Consider the following 24292-nt stretch of genomic DNA (forward strand, 5'->3'; position numbering starts at 1 on the left):
TAACTGGTCATACTAAGGGTGTTGCATTGTAGTGATAGTATGTCATATTCTGCCTCCATTTTTATTTGATTCTCATCATGAATTGATTTCAAAGGTATTTTCAGAGTAGGCCATTCTATCCCTCATACCACTCCACCATTCATTAATACACTGGTCAACCATTTATCTCAGCACCACTTTCCTCCCATTTCCATTGATTTCCTGAATATCCAAAAAATCTATTGATCATTTTCTCTGATGTACTCTGCAATGCAACCTGTATGGCACTTTTGGGTAAAACATTCTGAAGATTCATTACCTGCTGAGTGAAATCATTTCTTTACATCTCACATCTGACTATCCTTATTTTGACACTTTAGACCATTGGATGGGAAAAAAAATCTACCCTGCAGCTCGTTATAAAGTTCCATAGAATTATGAATGTTTAATTGAGATCATCTCTCATTATTCTAAACTCTAGGCAAAACAGGCCTAGTCTGCTTAATAAAATAAACCAGAACAACCAATTTGGGATTAATCTGGTAAATCTTCACTGCACTTCCTCTAGCACAGGTATTTAGATAGGAAACCAGACTTAGATAAAATATTCCAAGTGCAATCTCACAGGGACTTTATCATCTCTTTAAGACATCCTTAGTCATATGAAAATTCTCCTGCCATGAAGGCTAGCATGCTGTCTGCCATCTTGATCATTTTCTGCTCCTGAACGCTATGCCTCAATCATTAATGGATCAGAAAGTCAATCCTACAATAATTAAAAATACTTTATTCAGAAACAATTAAAAACTATTTCTGTCTGTTCTTTATGTTTAAGTTGCACATAAGATATATTTATGCATAAGTTTGCAGCCATTTTTGGCAGAAGTCCCATCCACTGGGAAACCACTGTCACTTAAAACTGAGTGCAAGTCATTCCTGGAAGGGAAATTGCCATGAATTTAACAATTAAGTTAAAATAAATCATATGCTGGAAATCTAAAATAAAAATTCAAAATGCTGGAAATATCCAGCAAGTTTCGATGCATCTGCGAGAAGTGAAACAGAGCCAATGTTTTCTGTTTTCTCTTCCCACAGATGCAGCCTGACCTGCTGAGTATTTCCTGCATTTTTTTAAATTTTAGCTTTTCAGCATCTGCATTTTTAATTATGTTACCACTCTAATGCAGATGCCTTTTCGCCACTGTACTTTGCGTATATGATAATCCCATTTACATGCATGGTGCCTATTAATTACCTAGCCACACAAATTGATAAAAAAAGCATTTCAGTTTTAACACCTAAAAAAAATCAAACAGTGTAACATATTGGAAGTACTGAATCATATAGGTCTTTCTGCTAGGACATCATTCTGTTTTATTAATTCCCCCAATCATTTTCATGCATTGAAGTCTCACATGTAGAAGCTCTGATCACAGAGAGAAGCATTCGTACTTCATTATCATTGCACAGACACCATCAGAATTGATCCTGATGCTATTGCTGTTTGGGACTAGCATTGAATAGAATAGGACCAGCCTACTTTCTGTACTGGGAATGGGGCTCTATCTAGAAAACTGTGTTTCATTAGCTCTCCTCCTTCCTCATAATTCTCCTTGGCTCATTTTCTACGATCCACCCGTCCCGTAGCTGTCATAGGGTGAACTCCAACGAGTAAGCTCGTGAATGAGGTGGCAGCTGCCTGATTAATGCAGTTTCTGTTTTAATACTCCTTAAAGGGCAAAAAAAACCACCACAACAATTTCCTAAAGCAAGAATGGCCCATTTTCAAGATGCAAAAATAAATCCCTGTTTCTGTGTTAGCGTTAGGTGCCAAACGTTTTTAGGGTACCATAAAGGAGAGAAATTTAAGTTTTTAAGTATAATCAATAGAAACTTTTATTTTGACCATTTATATCAGTTTCTGTAAAATTTTGTTGGTAAATAATCAATAGTTTAACCATGTTAAGCAATTCAGGTTTATTAACATAAAGGAAGGCTGGAACAGATAAAAAGCTTGCCCTAGCTTGCCCATAAACTGATAAGAGTGAGACTGATCTACTCTCTGTAGTCATGAGGCAACTCATTTCAAAAAAAGGGAATTTGAATTTGGTTTTTAACATCCCCTCTCTAACCAATGGGGAAAGGCAACTACTCTCACCAAACTGGGCTGTTTTTGGAAATTGCATAATAGTGTGCGAATATGGTAGACTAAAACTAATCGAGATTTGGTATACACACCAGGTGTAGATAATCTGTCCCAATTTGTATGTATAAAGAATGATGTAACAATCTCCACCGTAAAATTGTCCAAATGTTTCAGGTTCCACAGGAATCCGCCCATTGCTCTCAACTCGCCAGATCTAGAATAGGGAAAAAAGGAGAAGCATTATCATAACTTTATTTAGATTCAATAAATGGCATCACACAGACTCAACTTATCAAACAGTGGAACAAAGTTGCTGGTGAGCTATGCTATACTATACATAACAATTTCAATATTGAGAATAAATTTCCACTTATGTTTGATACGCATTTTATCATATCAAATTACTACGTGCCACAACCATGAATTGTTTTTGAATTGTAGTCCTTGCTGCCTTAATTGAGATAATCAGCTGAGAGAAATAGTACAAAAAATCCAAGGTTTGATTTAAACTTTTCAAGCCAGCAGGAAATGGGTAGCAGCAGCACAAGCACCGGTTTTCCATAACATGAGGAGGTTCAGTACTGTCCAAGTCATTGCCTCTTGGATGAGATCTTAAACTGAGATTCTATTTTTCTTTACGTTGTAGATTAGGGGATGTCAGGGGTAAGTTTTTTTTCTAAAAACGCAGAGAGTGGTGAGTGCGTGGAATGGGCTGCCAGTGCCGTGGTGGAGGCAGAAACGATAGGGTCTTTTAAAAGGCTCCTGGATAGATACTTTATAATCGCTAAACAATTGATACTAGAGCGTACAATCATCACAGCGATATTTGATTCTGCTCTTCGTGCTCCCTGGAGTACAAATCAATAGTAACTATTAAAAATTTAAATTATAAATCATAAATAGAAAATAGAAAAGGAAAAGTAAAGTAGTGCAAAAAAACCGAGGGGCAGGTCCGGATATTTGGAAGGTACGGCCCAGATCCGGGTCAGGATCTGTTCAGCAGTCTTATCACAGTTGGAAAGAAGCTGTTCCCAAATCTGGTCGTATGAGTCTTCAAGCTCCTGAGCCTTCTCCCAGAGGGAAGAGGGACAAAAAGTGTGTTGGCTGGGTGGGTTGTGTCCTTGATTATCCTGGCAGCACTGCTCCGACAGTGTGCAGTGTAAAGTGAGTCCAAGGATGGAAGATTGGTTTGTGTGATGTGCTGGGCTGTGTTCACGATCTTCTGCAGCTTCTTCATAATCATAGTCATAGTCATACTTTATTGATCCCGGGGGAAATCGGCTTTCGTTACAGTTGCACCATAAATAGTTAAATAGTAATATGTAAATTATGCCAGTAAATTATGAAATAAGTCTAGGACCAGCCAATTGGCTCAGGGTGTCTGACCCTCCAAGGGAGGAGTTGTAAAGTTTGATGGCCACAGGCAGGAATTACTTCCTATGACGCTCTGTGTTGCATCTCGGTGGAATGAGTCTCTGGCTGAATGTACTCCTGTGCCCAACCTGTACATTATGTAGGGGATGGGAGATCTTGTCCAAGATGGCATGCAACTTGGACAGCACCCTCTTTTCAGACACCACCGTCAGAGAGTCCAGTTCCATCCTCACAACATCACCGGCCTTACGAATGAGTTTGTTAATTCTGTTGGTGTCTGCTACCCTCAGCCTGCTGCCGCAGCACACAAAGGCAAACATGATAGCACTGGCCACCACAGACTCATAGAACATCCTCAGCATCGTCAGACAGATGTTAAAGGACCTCAGTCTCCTCAGGAAATAGAGACAGCTCTGACCCTTCTTGTAGACAGCTTCAGTGTTCTTTGACCAGTCCAGTTTATTGTCAATTCATATCCCCAGGTATCTGTAACCCTCCACCATGTCCACAATGACCCCCTGGATGGAAACAGGGGTCACCAGTGCCTTAGCTCTCCTCAGGTCTACCATCAGCTCCTTAGTCTTTTTCACATTAAGCTGCAGATAATTCTGCTCAAACCATGTGACAAAGTTTCCTACCGTAGCCCTGTACTCAACCTCATCTCCCTTGCTGATGCATCCAACTATGGCAGAGTCATCAGAAAACTTCTAAAGATGACAAGACTCTGTGCAGTAGTTGAAGTCCGTGGTGTAAATGGTGAACAGAAAGGGAGACAGTCTTGGACAGGACAACTTCCATACCAGATGCATGGAGCTTAGAAAAATAGAGGGCTATGGGTAACCTTAGTTAATTTCTAAAGTAAGGACATGTTCGACACAGCATTGTGGGGTGAAGGGCCTGTATTGTGCTGTAGGTTTTCTATGTTTCTACTAAAAAAAAAATCCACAAACAACACTGGCCAAGCAAGAGGAGCTTTCCTGGTCATAGATCTGACTGTTCACTATGTTTTTCTCTCCACTGATGCTTCTTGACCAGCTGAGTATTTCCAGCAGATTTTTTTGTTTTTAATTTTAGCTATACTTGCGTCTTGGCAAAGCCTTGTTGTTGTTGTTCAATTGTTTTAGTCGAGTCTGACTCTTCGTGACCTCATGGGCCACAGGGTTTTCAAGGCAAGATACGGAAGCAGATTGCTAGGCCTTTCTTCCGTGCAGACACTGCTGCTGCCCAGGTTGGGACCCGGCTGGGTTTGAACTCAGGACCATCTGCCTTGAAGTCCAGTGTTGATGCCACTACACCACCAGCTGGTCCGGCAAACCTTTACTCCCAGTTAATACCAGGGTAATAAATATTCTATTGAGTTCATTGCTACCTGTGGAATTTTATTTGGTGTTATTTTGTCAGGTACATTTACCACTTGCAATACTTTTTATTGATTTAGAAGAATAAGGGTAAATACAAACCAGAGGAGAGGTTATCTCAAATACATAAATCAATAATAATACAAACAGAGAAAGGAGTATACACTGTCAAAATCATATATAGTATTAAGCTAATATAAATAGACAGGTACATTTATCTATATTACTCTAGGGCAGAGTTCCCAACTTTTTTATGCCCTGGGCCACTATTACTAACTGAGGGGTCCGTGGACCCCAGAATGGAAACTCCGGTCGAGGGACTCCTTTACAAAAAGAGTACCTCATTGAAAAAAAAAAGGCTTATTAAAATGTTTTAAGGCCATAAGAGGTTCACCGTGTTCAAGTTCCTTTTCCTTGAAAAGTGTTTGACATGGTAAAAACCAGATGGATTACTCAGTGTCAGCAGTGGCCGGGTGCTTCCAATGCATCGACAGTTGTCAGCACCTGGAGGTTTATGGCAGGGAGAGTTTCTCCCTTTTGCCGCCTGCTATCTGGACTATCAGGAGTCAATCGGAACTTTGAGACCTTTTTTTTTTTACCGTGCCCATGGTCTGTTCTTTATTAAATTATGGTATTGCTTTGCACTGTTGTAACTGTATGTTATAATTATGTGGTTTTGCCAGTGTTAGTCTTTGGTTTGTCTTGTTTTTTTGTGATATCACACTGGAGGAACATTGTATCATTTCTTAATGCATGCATTTCTAAATGACAATAAACGAGGACTGAGTGTCCTCATAATCTAATATCCTTTAGTCCTATATGCTCCTATACTCCTGAAATGGGAAACCCATTGAATGCTTCTCTAAAAAGCACCAGTGTCATAGTCAGTTCAAATTATTAGCTACAGACCTCAGCTTATATCAACATATTTCACACTTATACCTATGAGGCAGATAGATTCCTTGAACTATGGCCACATCACTTCCAAAAATGCTTTGACAAAACTACATAAATTCAAAATTAAAATAATTTTGAAAAGTTGTTCCATGAAATTAAGCTTTTATTGTTTTATTTTTTTTACTGAGATTCATTACAATTATAAAAACATGAAATCAATATCATTGTGTTTTGGCAGGCCACAATCAGCACGAGACGTCATTCGTTGGTGATGCAGAATGAGCTACTTTTCGGCTCTTTTTGGCAGGTTGCAATCAGTGCGAGATGTTGCTTGTTGTGACGCAGTGCGAGGTTTAGAAAGAGCTCAGGTACTTTCTGGCTCTTTATTGGCAGGCGGCAGTCAGTGTGGGGCCAATAAAAAGAAAGAGAGTGCAAGTGGAGTATTGTTAGAGTGGTCTGGCTTTGGCTCAACAGGCTTAGGAGAGAACAGGCTTGGACAAGCAAAGGTGGAGGTTCTAATTAAGTTGATTTTTCTGTTAGTACATAGCTAGTGCACTGAGAATGAGTCCAGAGGTAGTGGTATGTTCCTTGTGTGAGATGCGGGAACTCTGTGAATCCTCCAGTCTCCCTGATAACTACATTTGCATGAAGTACATCGAGCTGCAGCTCTTTAGAGACAGGGTTAAGGAACTGGAGCTGCACCTTGATGAACTCTGGCTCATATGGAAAAATGAGGAAATGATATATAGGAACTACAGGGAGGTAGTCACCCCTAAGTTGCAGGAGTCAGGTACCAGGGTGACTGTCAGGAGAGGGAAAGGGTCAAGGCAGCCAGTGCAGAGTACCCCTGTGGCTATTTCACTCAATAATAAGTATACCGCTTTGGATACTATTGTGTGGAGGTCAACCTACCAGGAGGAAACCATGACAACTGGGTCTTTGGCAATGAGACTGGCTCTGTGGCTCAGAAGGGAAGTGGGGAGAAGAAGAGTGCAGCAGCGATCAGGAAGACAGAGGGGGGCGGCGTTGCCGTGTTTGTTAAAAAAAAAACAAAAATCTTCAGAAGAGGTGACTTAGGCTTGGAAGGTGTTGAATCAATGTGGATAGAGCTAAGGAATTGCAAGATTAAAATGACCTGATGGGAGTTGTACACAAAACCACAAAGAATAGTAAGGATGTGGCCTACAAATTACAATGTGAGATAGAAAATGCATGTCAAAAGGGCAATGTTACAATAGTCAGATTTCAATATGCAGGTAGATTGGGAAAATCAGGTTGGTGCTGGATTACAGGAGGGGGAATTTCTAGAGTGCCTAAGAGATGCTTGAGCCATCTCTTAGGCACTATAGGAAGGATGTGGAAACCATAGAAAGGGTGCAGAGGAGATTTACAAGGATGTTGCCTGGATTGGGGAAGCATGCCCTATGAGAATAGGTGAGTGAACTCAGCCTTTTTTCCTTGGAGCAATGGAGGATGAGAGGTGACCTGATAGAGGTGTCTAAGATGATGAGAGGCATTGATCGCGTAGATAGTCAGAGGCTTTTTCCCAGAGCTGAAATGGCTAGCATGAGAGGTGCTTGGAAGTAGGTACAGAGGAGATGTCAGCGGTAAGTTTTTTTCACACAGAGAGTGGTGAGTGCGTGGAATGGGCTGCCGGCAACGATGGTGGAGGCAGTACGATAGGGTGTTTTAAGAGACTCCTGGACAGGTACATAGAGCTCAGAAAAATAGAGGGCTAAGGGTAACCCTAGGTAATTTCTAAGGTAAGGACATGTTCGGCACAGCTTTGGGGGCCGAAGGGCCTGTATAGTGCTGTAGAAAACATAGGTTTTCTATGTTTCTATGAGCCTCCTAAAGGATCAGCTATTCCAGATTGGGTGTTGTGCAATGAACCAGAATTGATTAGAAAACTACCGTAAAAGAACCCTTAGGGGCCAATGATCATAATATGATCAAATTCACCCTGACATTTCAGGAGGAGAAGCTAAAATCAGATGTATCAGCATTACAGTTGAGTAAAGGGAATTACAGAGGCATGAGAGAGGAGATAGGCAGAATTGAATGGAAAAGAGCACTGGCAGAGATGGAAGCAGAGCAGCAATGGCTGGAGCTTCTGCAAGAAATTCCGAAGGTACAGGATATATACATCCCAAACAGAAAGAAATATTCTGAGGGAAAGATAACACAACCATACCCAACATGAGAAGTTAAAACCAACATAAAAGCCAAAGAGAGGGCATATAATAGAGCAATAATTAGCAGGAAATTAGAGGATTGGGAAGGTGTTAAAAAGCAACAGAAGGCAACTAATAAAGTGATTAAGAAGGTAAAGATGGAATACGAAAGTAAGCTAGCCAATAATATTAAAAAGGATACCAAAAGTTTCTTCAGATACATAAAGTACAAAAGAGAGGCAAGAGTGGATATTGGATCGCTGGAAAACATTGCTGGAGAGGTAGTAATGGAAACAATGAAATGGCGGATGAACTGAATAAGTATTTTGCATCAGTCTTTACTGTGGAAGATACTGGCAGTATGGTGGAAGTTCCCGCTGTCAGGGGACATGAAGTGTCTTAAATTACCATAATTACAGAAAAGGCTCTTGGAAACTGGAAGGTAAGTAAGTCACCTGGACCAGATGGTGTACACCCCAGAGTTATGAAAGAGGTGGCAGAAGAGATCTTGGAGGCATTAGTAATGATCTTTCAAGAATCACCAGATTCTGAACAGTTCCGGAAGACTGGAAAATGGCAAATGTCACTCCACTCTTCAAGAAGGGAGAGAGAGATAGTAGAAAGGAAATTATAGGCCAATTACTCTGAACCCAGTGGTTGGGAAGATGTTGGAGTCGATTATTAAGGATGAGGGTACTTGGACGCACATGGTAAAATAGACTGTAGTCAGCACGAGTTCCTCAAGGGAAGATCTTGCCTGATAAATCGGATGGAATCCTTTGAAGAAGTAACAAGCTGGATAGACAAAGATGATGCTGTGTACTTGCATTTTCTGAAGGCCTTTGACAAGGTGCCACAAATGAGGCTGCTTAACAAGGTATGAGCCCATGGTATTACAGGAAAGATTCTGGCATGAATAAAGCAGTGGGTGATTGGTTGGAGGCACAGTGTGGGAATAAAGGTAGCACTTTCTTGTCAGCTGCCGGTGACTAGTTGTGTTTCACAGGGGTCTGTGTTGGGACTGTGTTTATGTTATATGTCAATGATTAAGATGATGGGATTGATGGCTTTGTTGCAAAATTTGCAGATGATATGAAAATACATGGCTGTTTTGAGGAAGTAGAGAGGCGACAAAAGGACTTAGACAGACTGGGAGAATAGGCAAAGAAGTGGCAGATGGCATACAGTGTCGGGAAGTGTATGATCTTGCACTTTGGTGGAAGAAATGAAAGGGCTGACAATTTTCTAAATGAAGAGAAAATACGAAAAACGGAGGTGCAAAGTGACTTGGAATCCTTGTGCAGGATTCCCTAAAGGTTAATTTTCAGGTTGAGTCTGTGGTGAGGAAGGCAAATGCAATCTTAGTATTCATTTCAAGAGGCCTATAATATAAAAGCAAGGATATAATGTTGAGACTTTATAAAGACCTATTGAGGCCTCATTTGGAGTATTACGAGCAGATTTGGGCCACTTTATCTTAAAAAGGATGTGCTGAAACTGGAGAGGGTTCAAAAGAGGTTCACAAAAATGATTCCTGGATTGAATGGCTTGTCACATGAACAGTGTTTGATAGCTCTGGGCCTGTATTTGCTGGAATTAGGAAAAATGAGGGGTGACCTCATTAAAACCTATCAAATGGTGAAAGGCCTTGATAGTGTGGATGTGGAGAGGATGTTTCCTATGGTGGGAGAGTCTAAGACCAGGAGGACACAGCATCAGAATAAAGGCAAACACGAGGAAATCTGCAGATGCTGGAAATTCAAGCAACACACAGAAAATGCTGGTGGAATGCAGCAGGCCAGACAGCATCCACAGGAAGAAGCTGACTATCTCTTCTTTCAGTTTGACCTGACAAAGGATCTCGGGCTGAAACGTCGACTGTGCTTCTTCCTACGGATGCTGTCTGGCCTGCTGCGTTCCACCAGCATTTTGTGTGTATGTTATCAGAATAGAGGGCTGTTTTCTCAGAACAGAGAGAAGGAGGAACTTCTATAGCCAGAAGGTGGTGAATCCATGGAATTCTTGGCCACAGGTGGCTGTGGAGGCCAAGTCATTGGGTATACTTAAGACAAACGTTGATAGATTCTTGATTAGGCAGGGCATAAAGGGATACGGGCAGAAGACAGAAGATTGGGGCTAAGAGGGAAAATGGATCAGCTATGATGCAATAACGAAGCAGATTCGATGGGCCAAATGGCCTAAGTCTGCTCCTAGATCTTCTGGTCTTATGATCCATAATTAGAGGAGTAGAAAGCAGATACTGTGGATATGAAAGAGAGAATTTAGGGAGTTAGGCAGAAAGCTATTGCTAAGGAGAAGGTGCTTGGGAAGCTGTAAAGTCTGAAGGAAGATAAACACCTCTTCCAGATGTACTGTATCCCAGGGTTCTGAAAGAAGTTGCTGAAGAGATTGTGGAGGCATTAGTAATGAGCTTTCAAGAATTCTGGGATGGTTCCTGAGGACTGGAAAATTACAAATGTCACTCCACTCTTTTAAGAAGGGAGGGAAGCAGAAAACACAAGAGGTTATAGGCCAGTTTGCCTGACCGCAGAGGTTGAAAATATGTTGGAGTCTATTACCTCTCTGAGGTTTCATATCATTTCATATCATTTCATATCATGGAGGCACATGATAAAATAGGCTAATGTTGTCATAGTTTTCTAAAAAGGAATTCTTGCCTGACAAATCTATTGGAATTCTTCAAGGAAATAACAGGCAGCATAGGCAAAGGAAAGTCAGTGGATGTTGTTTATCTGGATTTTCAGAATGCCTTTGACATGGGGCTGCTTAACAAGTTAAGAGCCCGTGGTGTTGCAGGAAAGGTACGAGCATGGATAGAAGTACTATTGTTGGAGAGGGTCCACAGGACGTTCACAGGAATTCTCTTAGGAATGAAAGGCTTAACATATGAGGAGCACTGGTAGCTCTGGGCCTGTACTCACTGGAGTTCAGAAGAATGAGCGTGGATCTCATTGAAACCAATCCAATATTGAAAGGTCTAGATAGAATGGATGTGGAGAGGATGCTTCCTAGTAGATAAGTTTAGTACCAGAGGGCACAGCCTCCACAATTGAAGGACCTCCCATTAGAACTCAGATGAGACAAAATTTCTGTAGCCAGGGGGTGGTGAATCAGTGGAATTCCTTACCACAGGCCAAGTCGCTGGGTATATCTAAGGCGGAGGTTGGTAGGTTCTTGATTAATCAAGGCATCAAAGAGTATAGGAGAAGGCAGGAGAATGGGTTTGAGGGGGATAATAAATCAGCCATGATGGAATGAATGACGGAACTGACTTCATGAGCTTAGTGGCCTAATTCTGCTCCTGTGTCTGAAGGTTTTATTGCCAATCATAAATGTACCATGGGCGATAACCAGCCATGGCGATATCACACCACCATACCAGAGCAAAAGATCATCACAGTCATACAGATTAACACTGATGAAGTAACTCAACCTCACTTCAACCACTTTTAAATCATGGAGTGCTTTCTGATGACAGGAGCACCATTTAATCTTCAACATGGGTTAATTTTCACTTCCTTTCTCCATAGTTGCTCGACTTCAAATGGTGCTGATTACCTTGCTGCAATGTTGCATGGTGTCATTTCAATTTTGACAGAACCTGGTGTTTGCTATTCCCCTGGTTCAGGTGGAGGCCCATCTCAGTAATGAGTTAGGACTTCAATGAAATGACAGGTCTCAGATGCTGTATTCTGCCTCAGTTTGTGCTGTCTGCAAATGCTGTACTGGGTGGAACTAGCATAAAGCTGTATCAATTTTAACAATACCATTTTGCCTCTTGTGGCCCTCAGTAATCTAGAAAGGATGTAAACTGCATCATACAAGACTTGTATCATGATGATATTGTTTCAACAAGTATGTCTTGTCATTTAACATAGTGCCATTTTGTCCCTATGTAGATACATTAAAATTATAATGAAACAAAGTGCTTGACTGGCCTTAAAGTTTTTCCCTGCTTTTTTATTTTTGTGTGGCATTTAAGCAGTATGGTATTTCATTTTAACACTGTTGTAAAAGTCATACAAGGAGGAAAAGTTTTAAATGACAAAAGTTTTTTAGAACACTGCTGTTGTGATCCCCTGCTATGACACTGTCAGCTTCAGAATAGCTCCTACTATTGACATTTAGCAAATTCTTGCTGCTTCAGCATGGAGTTAGCTCTTAATGGGATACACAACTCTGACAACTCACTGGGAGTGCTGCTACTGAATGAATGGATGGTGCACTGATGGGAACGAGTGGGGAATCACCTCTGGGGTTGGGGGCTAGGAGGCAGTCAGCAGTGCCTTGATAGTCTTGTGAACGGTGTTCAGACAAAGAATACTCCTTGTGCATGGAGGTCCTGGAGAGCGAACTACTGACAGCAAGTTGCCATAAGTCTGTGTAGATAGACAAGTGAGGATAGGAAACTGCAACTGACCAAGACTCCGACCCCCATTTTCAAAGCAGTCCAGGGTGTATGTGAGGGGAAATAGCTTATTTATTTGGAACGAGCTTGTGAGTAAGGATTGTTGTTTTGTAGACCAATGAGGGTAAAAGTCTCACTGTATGTGAATATTGCTGATGTCATTGCAATCTGGAAAGGATGGTGGCGGGGCAGACAAAACCTATACCTAAATATTGGTATTGAATTTCCTGATGGGTACTTTTGAGACCCAGAAATATGCACAGAGTCACCCCACTCCAGATTTTCCATTTTAAACAGCACAGAAAATTAATTTTTGAAGTTGTGAAAGTATATTTATATCCCCATATCCTCCAGGTAATAGAGAATTATAATTGAAAACCTGGGAGAAATGAAAAGAAGGATTGGAAATTTACATAATTTATCCTGAATTTACTCTTAAGTGGAGTTCTCTGTAAGTGTTTAGTGTTGTTACACCATTTCTCAAAGCAATCAGATATAATTCCTCATTCCTGTTTGATATGATGATGGTAAGTTACCTCTGTTTTTCCAGAACCGTCATCGACCATGTTATGTTTGGCAGCCATCTGAGGGCAGCTGTGAAGCTTTGAGGCATCAAATTCAATCTGCTTGACTTTTGCGATTGACTCTGTGACGTATACTTTTCCGAAACCCTCACTCTGATCTAGGTCTTTCCAATTCTTAAAGAACTGTTTGAAGGTAGGAGTTTCTCCTCCTTGTGGAAGGACTTGAATCTGCAGTAAGAAACAAAGATTTAATTTCCTGTAGTAGCAATTTTACAAACGGCAATAGCTGGAATTTTACAGGACTCATTGTTTTTGCAGATTCTTGGTGACTTCGATATTCATGCAAATCCTTTACTACTGCTTCAGCGATCGTCTCCCAATATAGAGCAGCTAAAATTATGTCAACAGCAAGAGCACGGTGTGTGCAACTCCAGCAAGTAAAGCTTCATATGTCAAGTTAGCTAAGTGTGTGACTTCTCTTTGTGACCTATTTGGTAGGAATGCCTGCCAAATTAAGGAAGATTTGGCAATGTAGTTCGAATCTAACTGGAACCCCGACAGTGACAAGAAGCAGGTCCTCTTGAACAGGGGTTCCCAACCTTTTTTATGCTATGGACCTCCACCATTAACTGAGGGGTCCATGAGCCCCATGTTGGGAATCCTTGCCCTTGAACATGGAGTCTGAGTTGGAATCAACATGAAATCAGTGGCATAGGAGAAAAAGAAAAAACGCAAACTTAATAATGCGAGACACCCCCCCCCAAAAAAAAAATCAGGCTGCAGTGTGCTTAATCGTCTGGGCAAATTTATAGAGAGAGTTGTAAATCAGTTTAAATGTGGGTTTCCTCCTGGTGCTCCAGTTTCCTCCCACAGTCTGAAGACATACCGGTTGGTAGGTTAGTTGGTCATTGCAAATTATCCTGTGATCAGGCTAGGGTTAAATTGGGGGATTACTGGGCGGTGTGGATCAAAGGGCTGGAAAGGCCCATTCCACGCTCTCTCTCAAAAAAAATAAAGAAATGAACTCTTTGCCCAGTTTTGAAGTTTGTCCTTCGGATCAGAACAACTCCTACACCAGGGAAAGGACTGTAGCAGTATAGTCCAGTGTGGTAACCATTGTCCCACACAATTTCTTCTTCTGGAAACGTATCAGAGCCCAAATGTATTTACTAAATAAACCCATTGCAACTTAAGTAGAACAGCAAATCACTAGCAAAAATATCCTTTAGCAAACTATAAAACTGTCTAAAAATACACATATTCTAAAGTATGAAACCCCTACTTATTAAAATACTCATATGTTTAACTGTTGCCATGTTTTATTCAACATTTTTATCTGTGCAGATTAGGCATTTTTTCCCATTCTATATATTTCTGTTTTACATAACTTGCAGAAAATTAAAGCTGCAAATCCTCATTTAATTTCCTGTCAGCGCTTGAACTGACAGTGATTAACTTTAGTTTTATTTATTTGACCAGGGTAGATTTGCTGCAAGGATTCCAGTATGCTTCTTTTTTCTGTTTTATACAATTTAAAACTTCTGTTTCATTTTTCCTGAAATGTGTTGTTAAACAGGCAACATTTCCACTGTAAGGAGAGTGTTGAATTACGACATCTGCCAATCATTTTCATTATGGTGTACAGACAGATACTTTTACGCTGTAGCATTGAGATAAAATACATTTTAAATTACACAACTGAGTTGTCAAGGAAACAATACATTGTCCCTTAAGCAGAGTTACTTAATGCAATAGCTGAACCTTATTTGAAAGTCTCTTACCTGACTATTAGATGGGTAGCCCATTTTTTTTATGAAGTCCTCAGCGGTTTTCATAGCTGCCTTCCTTTCCTGTGGATTTGCATTTTTACCTAAGTACCAGAATATTTCCTTATTCAAAACAGCTCATGAAAAGTCATGAATGTGCATTTGAATTCACTTTCACTTTAATGTTAGACCTCATGTGAATGTATTATTTTCATAACTTTATTATCTATTTCATACACTTCAATATCTTATCATCACGTTTACTACCGTCATCCAAAGAGTACATCTCCAACTGGTCACACTCTTTGTGCTATTGTCTAAAATAATACTAATTTATCTCAACTCTTATAGGGAACATTTGTTTTCTATCTGTCATTCATTAGGCTGAAATGGAACTAAGTCGTCCAACATGCTTGATTTCCAAACTAAACCATCACTGTTCATATAAGTACTGTATAAAGCAAAGGCAGGAGCAATATCCACTTACCTAAATCAGAAAAGCCATGTTTAGTGTGATTTAGGAGACTCCCAGCTTTGCATGGGTGTCACTATTTAAATTTAACTATTTAACTCAAAAGCTGACAAAACTCACTGGCACAGAACTTAGAACTTGTTCACAAATCACGTGACCATCAAAAAAAACACCAACATCTCTATGTTCCTGCAGAACTCTCTTAATTGAAAACAAGCAGAATTTATTTTGAGTCCTAATCTCCCATTAATGAGCCAGTTATGTTCTAATTACTCCAGCTCAGTGACTGTGTCCTTTATATGGTGCTTCTAAATGTGAGATAATGGACAAACATTATCCACGCTACATCACCTTGGGCTTGCATTGCATTGCAATGGCTTCAAGAATATGAGCACAGAGAGTTTGTCAAACTGGTCTTCACTCTACAATCTGAATTACATTTGATAACAGATTGCAAACCCATTGGATTAAATTGCACTTATTTCAATACTGGAGGTCTAACAAGGAAGGTGGATGACCCTGGATGGTGATGTGGTTCTGGGACATTATAGAGATTACAGAGACGTGGCTTAAGGTGGGGCAGGACTGGCAGCTTAATGCTCCAGGGTACTGGAGTTTTAGGGAGGATAGAGGCAGAAGAAAAAGGAAGGGGAGTTGTATTTTTATAAGGGGGAATATCACAGTAGATATCAGAAATGAAATTACTGAAGGAACATCCAGGAAGGCTTGATGGGTGGAGCTAAGAAATAAGACTGGGATATGATCCCATTCTCAGGATTGTACTATAGGTCTCCAAATAGTCAACAGGAGTTATGAAATGTACAGGGAAATTATGCTGTGTTTCATGCCTTCAGGGGTTTTAACTTTATACTAGGATTTCCTGCTAATTGCTTACATGAGGTGACATTTATTTAGTAGGTTCAGGAAAGTTTCCTTGAGCAATAGATAGAGGGCCCTACTAGGGAAAGGACAAAGCTTGACCTACTCTTTGGTACCAAGGTGAGGCAGGTGACTGAGGTGACAGTGTGCAAGCACTTAGGGACCAGTGACCATAATTCTATTAGTTTTAAAAAGGGACATAACTGACCCACAGGTTCATGTTTGAAATTGGGGCAAGGTAAGTTTTGACAGTATGACACAGAAGCATGCAAAGGTTGATTGGAGTTGATTGTTTTTGGGCAAAAGGACCACAGGTAAGTGGGAGACTTTTAAAGGTGAAATAGTCAGAGCTCAAGATCTGCATGTTCCTGATGGAGTGAAGGACAAGATTGGTAGGAATAAGGAACCCTTGGATGACAATGGCCCTGGTCAGGAAAAGAAGGATGCATGGGTCAGGTACATGCAGTTGTGATCAACTGAGTCCCTTGAGACGTATTAGTATTACAGTAGCATACTCAAGTAGGTATTCGGGTTGGCAAAAAGAGGGAATGAGATAACTTTAGCGAAGATTAAGGAAAACCCAGAGATTTTGAACCTATGTTATGGGAAACAAACTTTTTAACTACGGAGAGAATAGGGCCTCTCAAAGACCAAAAGAGGCACCTTTCTGTGTATCTGCATGAGATCGAAAGGGCCATTAGTGAATACTTCTCCTGTGTTTTTGATGTAGATAAAGACAAGAAGACTTCTGAACTAAGACAAGGGAGGTCTTAGGGATAGTCCACATACCTTTATGAGGCACTAGATATCTTAAAATGTATGAAGGTAGATAAATCTCCAAAGACTTATCAAGTATATCCAAGAACATTGTGGGAAGCTGGAGAAGAAATTGTACAAGCCTCTACAGAGATAATTGCATCATTATTAGCCACGGAAAACGTGCCATTAAACTGGAGGGAGGCAAATATTCAGGCTTTATTTAAGAAGGGTGGCAAAGGAAAACATGGCGAGTCTAACATCCATGGTAGATAAATTACTGGAGAGGATTCTGAGGGATACAAAATGCATATATCTGGAAAGACAGGAGCTGATTAGGTGTAGTCAGCATGACTTTGCGCATGGAAAATCACATCATATATGACTGAGTTTTTTGACGATTATGAAAAAGAATTTGAATAAGGTTCTGCAGTAAACATGATTTATATGGACTTTAGTTAAACCTTTGATAAGGTTATCTTGATGGTTAGAGCACATGGAATCCAGGGAGAGATGGCTAATTAGATACTTAAGGCTCTCTTTTGTCCGGGGTCAACCATGGATGTTGCATCCCAGCTTGTGATAAGCAAGCCAGCACACCAGCCTAGGTATGGAGGGAAAGCTGTTGCACATCTAGCAGTTTTCCCATCTCCACGCAGCTGATGAATCCAAAGGACCAACAGAGACTAGTACAACCTCCAGCAACTTAAGCTCCTCTCTCTCTCCTCCTCAGTTTCCCAAATGGGTTGAAGGTCAATGAGTTGTAACTAGAGTTTCTCTGAGGAGCAGCAGCTCTGAGCTCCAGGAGGGTGGAGGTCTCCCACCAGCAGTGACGCAGGAGTTGCCAGTCAGTGTTGAACTCAACCTAGGACCCCCCGAAGGACTCCAGCTCCAGATTTTACCTCAGGATTTACTCCTGAAGCCTTCCCCATGAGTGGGCATAGCCACAACATAGCAGAGGTTTGAGATTAGAGTTTTCCTTCTCCAGAGCTGTCAACCATGGCTGATGAGTCCCCATCTGCCTGAAGCGACTTGTTTTAAGGTGCCAGTAACCCGCCGTTATCCCTTCTCCTGACACTGGGCTTAGTAGCTAAGGTACACGTGAAGGCCAAGAACTGGATTGGTTGTCAGAGGGTATTTGAGATGTATACCATTGGGAGCGTTTAATGGGTAGTGGGACCTTATCCTTACTACTATCCCCAGCAAAAACAACTGTAAAAAACTTAATTAAGCTAACTGGATGCACAATTCGCTTAATGGTAGAAAGCAGCAGGAGATATAAGCATGTTTTGTTGCTTAGAGCGTAGGAGACTGAGAGGTGATCAGATAGAAGTGTGTAAAATCATGAGATTCAATGCACTCAGTCTTTTCCCAAGGTTGTAGAATCAAGAACTAGAGAGCATAGGTTTAAACAGAGGGAAGAAATTTAATGGGAACTTGTTGGACAATTTTTTCTAAACAACAAGTGGCACCAATGAGGAATCAGTTGCTAGAGCATGTGGTTGAAGCAAGTACAATAACAACTTTTAAAGAACAGTTAGACAGGTACATGATTAGTAACACACACAAAATGCTGGAGGAACTCAGCAGGCCAGGCAGCATTTACGGAAAAGAATAAGCAGCTGACGTTTCAGACTGAGATCCTTCTTCAGGTCCTGAAGACGCTGCCTGACCTGCTGAGTTCCTCTAGGATTCTGTGCGTTGCTTTGGATCTCCAGCATCTGCAGATTTTCTTGTGTTTGAAATACAAGTATTAGAAATGTTTAGAAGGTTATGATGCAAATGCTGGCAAATGGGACTACCTTGGATGAAGCATCTTGGTCGGTATGGACCAGCTGGGCCCACAGGCCTGCTACCGTGTTGTGTAACTGTGTGACTCCACGTATACATTCAAAACAATTACAAAAGCAAAATAAATACGATGTAGCTCCACTATTATTCACTTGGAGGTGCTGTTGACAACAAAGGCTCTTCATAGCTCAGTGGCATCATCTGGTGGTAGTTCCAAAGTCTGCAATGTGCACAGTCGTTGACATGTATGCCATCTGCACACACTCAACTCTAAATATTACCTTAGCCTCATTTTCCTTTCTCTGCCTGCAGGTCTTTTGACAGCTCATGACTGTTAAGGACCTTTATAACCTTTTTGTTAAATGTCTCTGACACTGAGAGCCACTGAAAAATAGTTCAAATGGATACAAATTATAAAAAATTAAAATCCCTTAAATAACTAGAAATTAATTAAGTTAAATAATGAAAGATAAAAAAGAAGTGTTTTTATAATTAACATCAGTAAACCTGAGGCACTCATAGTGAAATGCAGCCAGCCCCTCAGCTCAGTCCTTTTATGTTTCAACTTCTCAACTCAGTGGTTTGAACAACACCTGCAGGGTAAAGCAATTGTTAACATTTCAGGCTGAAACCATGAGATCAAGACTGATCACCAGATTATCTTGATAACGTCAACAACTCCTTTCCCGACACAGATGCAGCTTGAACCACTGACTACCACCAGCAGATTGTTTGCTGCTCAGATTCCGGCATCTGTAGTCTCTTGTGTCTGTTGTCGTCTAATGTCCGGCAGATCCCCAACTTCCTCACTTCAGAAGCCTAGATCCCAGGAGGGTATGGCTGCTAATCTTAACAGAATCGTCAGACAGATGTACGATTCATCCCACTGGATGTGCAACTGTTTTCTTGGGTAAGATTGGGATGCATCGTCTGGCTGTGTACCTATGCACAATAACCTAATTGTACAAGGCAGAAATAAGGTCTGCATCTATACTTACATTATTGTGTATAGGTACACAGTTGTGAATTGGTCCACACTGCAGATGCATCTCCACATGGTCTGGATGTGGTTCCTCAAATCAATCATTGAAAAACAAAGAAAGACTGCAGGGTGCTGGAAATCTGAAGCAATTACAGAAAATGATGGAGACGTTGAATAGATCGGGCAGCTTATAGGGAAAGGGGAACAGAGTTAATGCCTCTGATCTTCAGAACTGGGAGAAAACAAGCTGGTTTAAAGTTACAGGGGACGTGGGAGAGGAATGGATGGGACAAATAAATTGATGTTTCAGGTTGAAAGTTTCAGAAGTGAAGGGATTAGAGTGGAATGTGAAAAGAGTTGAGATAGGATCTGGGCTCTCTCAGCTAAATGGATATACTCAGTTGGCTTAATGGTAGAAGGTAATGGGTGATGATAACAGGCTACTTCTCAGAATGTGGAAGCACGGACAGACAGCATGGGAAAGAGTTTTTTTGCATGCCGGTCTTCCTAAGTCAGGGCATTGACTATAACAGTTGGGAGGTCATGGTGGTGTTGTACAGGTCCCATTGACTGTTTATACTATAAAATAAAAACAGAACATACAACTATTCCACCCTCAAAGACAAAGTTCAGGTGAGGCTTGCTTTAATACTATTAATATTCATACCTTTCCAGACAAATATTTTTTTATCTGCCCCATTGTCCAGAATGAAACACTCCTCAGACAAAAGCATATCACATGAGAAAGGGTTTTCTGCTGACACGAGTGACACTTTCATCGACCCAGTGGCATCTGAGACCTGAAGAAAGAAGACCAAGACACCTTGTATCTTTCATCACTTGGTGTTGATATATGGTTGCAATATTCATTTTAAACCATTGCAAAGACCATCAGAGTTTTACATGGTTGAATCCAAGTTTTAAAGCACTTCAGTTAAAAATATATATTTTAATGTAATTTTAATTATAGAATTAGTTCTGTGGTTAAATTACCAGATTAGAGATCCAGAGACCCAAGTACAAACCCTAACATGGCAGTGTGGTACTTAAATGCAGGTAAACCAGTTAGAGTCAATAATATCCTTCATGAAATATATAAAATCTGCACAGTGTATATGTACCTACCAATCAGAGTTGACTCTGAAATTCCTTCTGCTCTGGTGCAGTAGCACATGATTTTCCATTCTGGTAAAATGGCAGTGAGTTCTGACTCTCCTGGGGGCTAACCAAAGGTGTTTTCATCTCTTTTAAATGCTGCTTTTATGATCACAAGACAATGCCGGACATTAGGAACTTCAAGTATTCTACGCCATCAACAAGCTGCCCATTGGCAGAGGAGCTGGACTTGGTGTGCCCTGTGTAACTGCCTGCTCAGGAAAGGCATCAGAATTGGTGTACAATGTAACAGCCAGTGACTGGCTTGGCTGCTTCTCTTGCCATCGCAAGACCCTGTTGGACATTGGTAGTGTAAAATACTGCAAGTCTGTTTCCCTTGTTACTGGTGAGACAGGTAGCAGGGGAGCTGCGTTGCCTCAGTTGTAGTGAGGACTAGGCCATAAGACGCGGGCTTGCCTAATGCAGCCGCCCAGGAGAGGAGACGGCAAAGGCAGTGTTGCTTGTCATCCATGCTGGGTTGGGAGCTGGCCCCTCCTCTCGGTGCTGCCATCTAGTGTTCGCTCGGTGGAAGACAAGCTGGATTGCGCGCATGCATACCTTCATCTGTTAACTGCTGAGAAATGTTTGTTCTTGCCGATAACAGCCATGCATCATCAATTTACAGGACATGCCACTCAGGAACCTGAGCTGTATATTATTTTGAGTGATTGTATGTTTGCTTCTTGTCTTATATGTGCTATATGTGCTTTGTGATGTGTTCGACTGACAGTACTGTGTTTTGCACCTTGGCCTGGGAGAAGCACTGTTTTGTTTGGCTGTATTCCTAGGTATTCATATACGGTTGAATGATAATTAAATAAACTATGAACTTAAGTTGTATGTGAGTTTGGCTGTATTCCTAGATATTCATGTATGGGTGAATGAATATTAAACAAACTATGAACTTAAGTTACACGTGAGTTTGGCTGTATTCTTGGGGGTATTCATGTATGGGTGAATGAATATTAAACGAACTATAAACTTAAGTTGTATGTGAGTTTGGTTGTATTCTTGGGTATTCATGTATGGTTGAATGACAATTAAACTTGAACTATGAACTTGAGTTGTATGTGACTACTACATGTATTTTGAAACAGAGCTGGAACTCAACAGTCCAAGAAGTTGGCTCAGTACGTCTTGTTCAAGGTCAGTTAGAGTTGCCTTGCTCATGACTTCCAGATACTGAAAACTGAATAGTTTTTTAAAATAAAATGTATCATGTTACAGCCCGGGTGACTGACTTTAGTCCGAGGAATCAAATATCTACGCTGAGACCAATCCTTTCCATGCCTTACATGGCACGGTAGTGTAGCGGTTAGTGTAACTCTTTATAGCAACAGCGTTCACAAGATCGCAGTTCAATTCCCGCCACCACCTGTCAGGAGCTTGAATGTTCTCCCCGAGACTGTGTGGATTTCCTGAGAGCTCTCACATTTAAAATGATGTATGGGTTAGGTTTAGAAAGTTGTGGGCATTCTACGTCAGTGCTGTAAGCTAGACACCGATTGTGGATGGCCCCCAGTACACCTTTGGTCGTTGAATCAAGCAGCATTTTTCACTGTGTGTTTCGATATTGCCATGTGCATGTGACAAATAAAGCTAATCTGAAAGCTTTTCCACCAAGGCCCACTGCATTGGCTGTGGCAGTCCTGACAGCCCTCCCCTTCCCAGCTCAGCACTTTGCTCTCACCACTCTGACTAAGATCACACCATCCAGCACAAGATGTGATAAGGCTCACAATCTTCCCTAGCTACATAACTAACCCCAATCATTAGGAAGTCAAGGAAACTGTGTGGCAAGTGACATTTTAGTGCATGGGATTTCAAAGTTCGAAGTACATTTATTATCAAAATATATATTAAACTATATGCAACATTGAGATTTGCCTCCTTACAGGCAACCACAAGACAAAGAAATCCAATAAAAACGGCCACCAAACACCCAATGTTCAGGAAAGAAAAACAAAACCAAAGCATGCAAACAATAAAAAATAAGCAAATAACATTCAGAACTGCAGTTCAGAAAAGTTGAGTCAACAGCCACAAAACCAGTCACAGCCAAGCTAGGAACCCACTAGTTGCAAACCACAGACTTAGTTCAGTGCAGAGATGGGTAAATCTCGTGCAGCAGTATGCTGAACACAGGCCCATCCCTTACCTCCAGCACCAACATCCTGATCTTTTCAATCTGGCCTGACATCTAAATCGGCAAAACAGCAGGTCGTTCCGCACTGTCGGACCCAGGGCCTGCCACTGTGATATGCTTTCCGGCCTGTAATCAACTCTGCCTTAAATCAGTTCTGCTGCTTCAATCTGCCTCCAAGTCTGTTCGAACAGCCAAACATTGGCTTGGTACCCGCTCTCGGGCCCGGGTCTCACCGCCTCAATTGGGCCCATACACAGTACACCACAACTCTCCTGCACCTTCAAAGCTTCAGTTCACACCATAAGAATGCCGGGTTGTACAGATGCTTCAAAAGCTCAGCTCCAAAAGGGATACTCCAGGCTATTGACTGCAGTGATCATTTTCGAGAAGGTGTGTTTGCAGCCAGCTGCCATCAATATGTTTCACCAGCACCATCTTAGGACAGAATTTTTCAATTTCAAATCTTAAATTTCTGCTTCATTATAATTATTGTCATAATCTTATAAACCTCCTTTTTTCCTATATAATAAAATAGACTCCTAATAACAGAGACTCTCATCATAAGACCACACAACCATGAGATATAGAACCGAATTAGGCCATTTGGCCTGTTGAGTCTGCTCCACCATCATGGCTGATCCATTTCCCTCTCAGCCTCAATCTCCTGCCTTCTCCCCGTATTCCACGCTACAACTAATCATGAATCTATCAACCTCTGCCTTAAATATACCCAATGGCTTGGCCTCTACAGCCACATGTGGCACCGAATTCCGTAAGTTCACCACTCTCTGGCTAAAGAAATTCCTCCTCAACTCCATTCTAAATGGATGCCCCTCTATCCTGAGGCTGAGGCCTCTGGTCCTAGACTCCACCACCAATGGAAGCATCATCTCCACATCCGCTTTCAACATTCGATAGGATCCTCCCTCCACACCCCCTCCCCCCGCAATTCTTCTAAATCATTATGCCAGGAACAAGAGACTCAATTAGAGGGATTGGTTTTATTAATAAAAGCCCACACAAGCTATTGTTTATTGGCAAGGGTACAAACAAATTCAGCACACATTTCCTTCCTGATGACTATATTGTTGGTAGTGGGCAGACCATAAATCTACACTGATACAGGACCTGAGTAGCTACCTGTATCGCTGCAACCACGGTGCAGATTAATTTGCAATCTGTGATAAACTGATTTCGGGAGGTAGCGGAAAGCAAAGAGTAGTGAACTGGCAGGTTGTTTTCAACCCATTGCTCTCAATAAAAAAAGCAAACTTGGGGATGGGTGCGTGGTAAAACAGGCTGCAATTCTGGCACTTCTAGCTGCATGCAGAGCTACAAGGCTGGTGGCGTCTGCTTTTGAAATGTTGATACCGTGGTTCACTGGGTGGGGTGGTGAAGACTGGCAGTCTGCTGTTTATTATTTAATCACCAGTTATAACAATGATGCCAGTAATTTTAAGTAAG

General features: G+C 41.2%; 1 protein-coding gene across 1 annotated transcript in view; it reads right to left on the minus strand.

Moving 5' to 3' along the window:
- Window positions 1-24292, minus strand: part of scin (scinderin) — a 205283-nt gene that overhangs the window by 36425 nt on the left and 144566 nt on the right. The window contains exons 6-9 of the mRNA XM_063043782.1: window positions 20195-20327; window positions 14663-14751; window positions 12894-13109; window positions 2218-2339 (exon numbers count right to left, since the gene is read on the minus strand). Of these exons, the coding sequence (XP_062899852.1) occupies window positions 2218-2339; window positions 12894-13109; window positions 14663-14751; window positions 20195-20327 (560 nt within the window). The remainder of the gene's footprint in view (window positions 1-2217; window positions 2340-12893; window positions 13110-14662; window positions 14752-20194; window positions 20328-24292) is intronic.

This window comes from Mobula hypostoma, chromosome 3 (assembly GCF_963921235.1).
Source record: "Mobula hypostoma chromosome 3, sMobHyp1.1, whole genome shotgun sequence".
NCBI lineage: Eukaryota > Metazoa > Chordata > Chondrichthyes > Myliobatiformes > Myliobatidae > Mobula > Mobula hypostoma.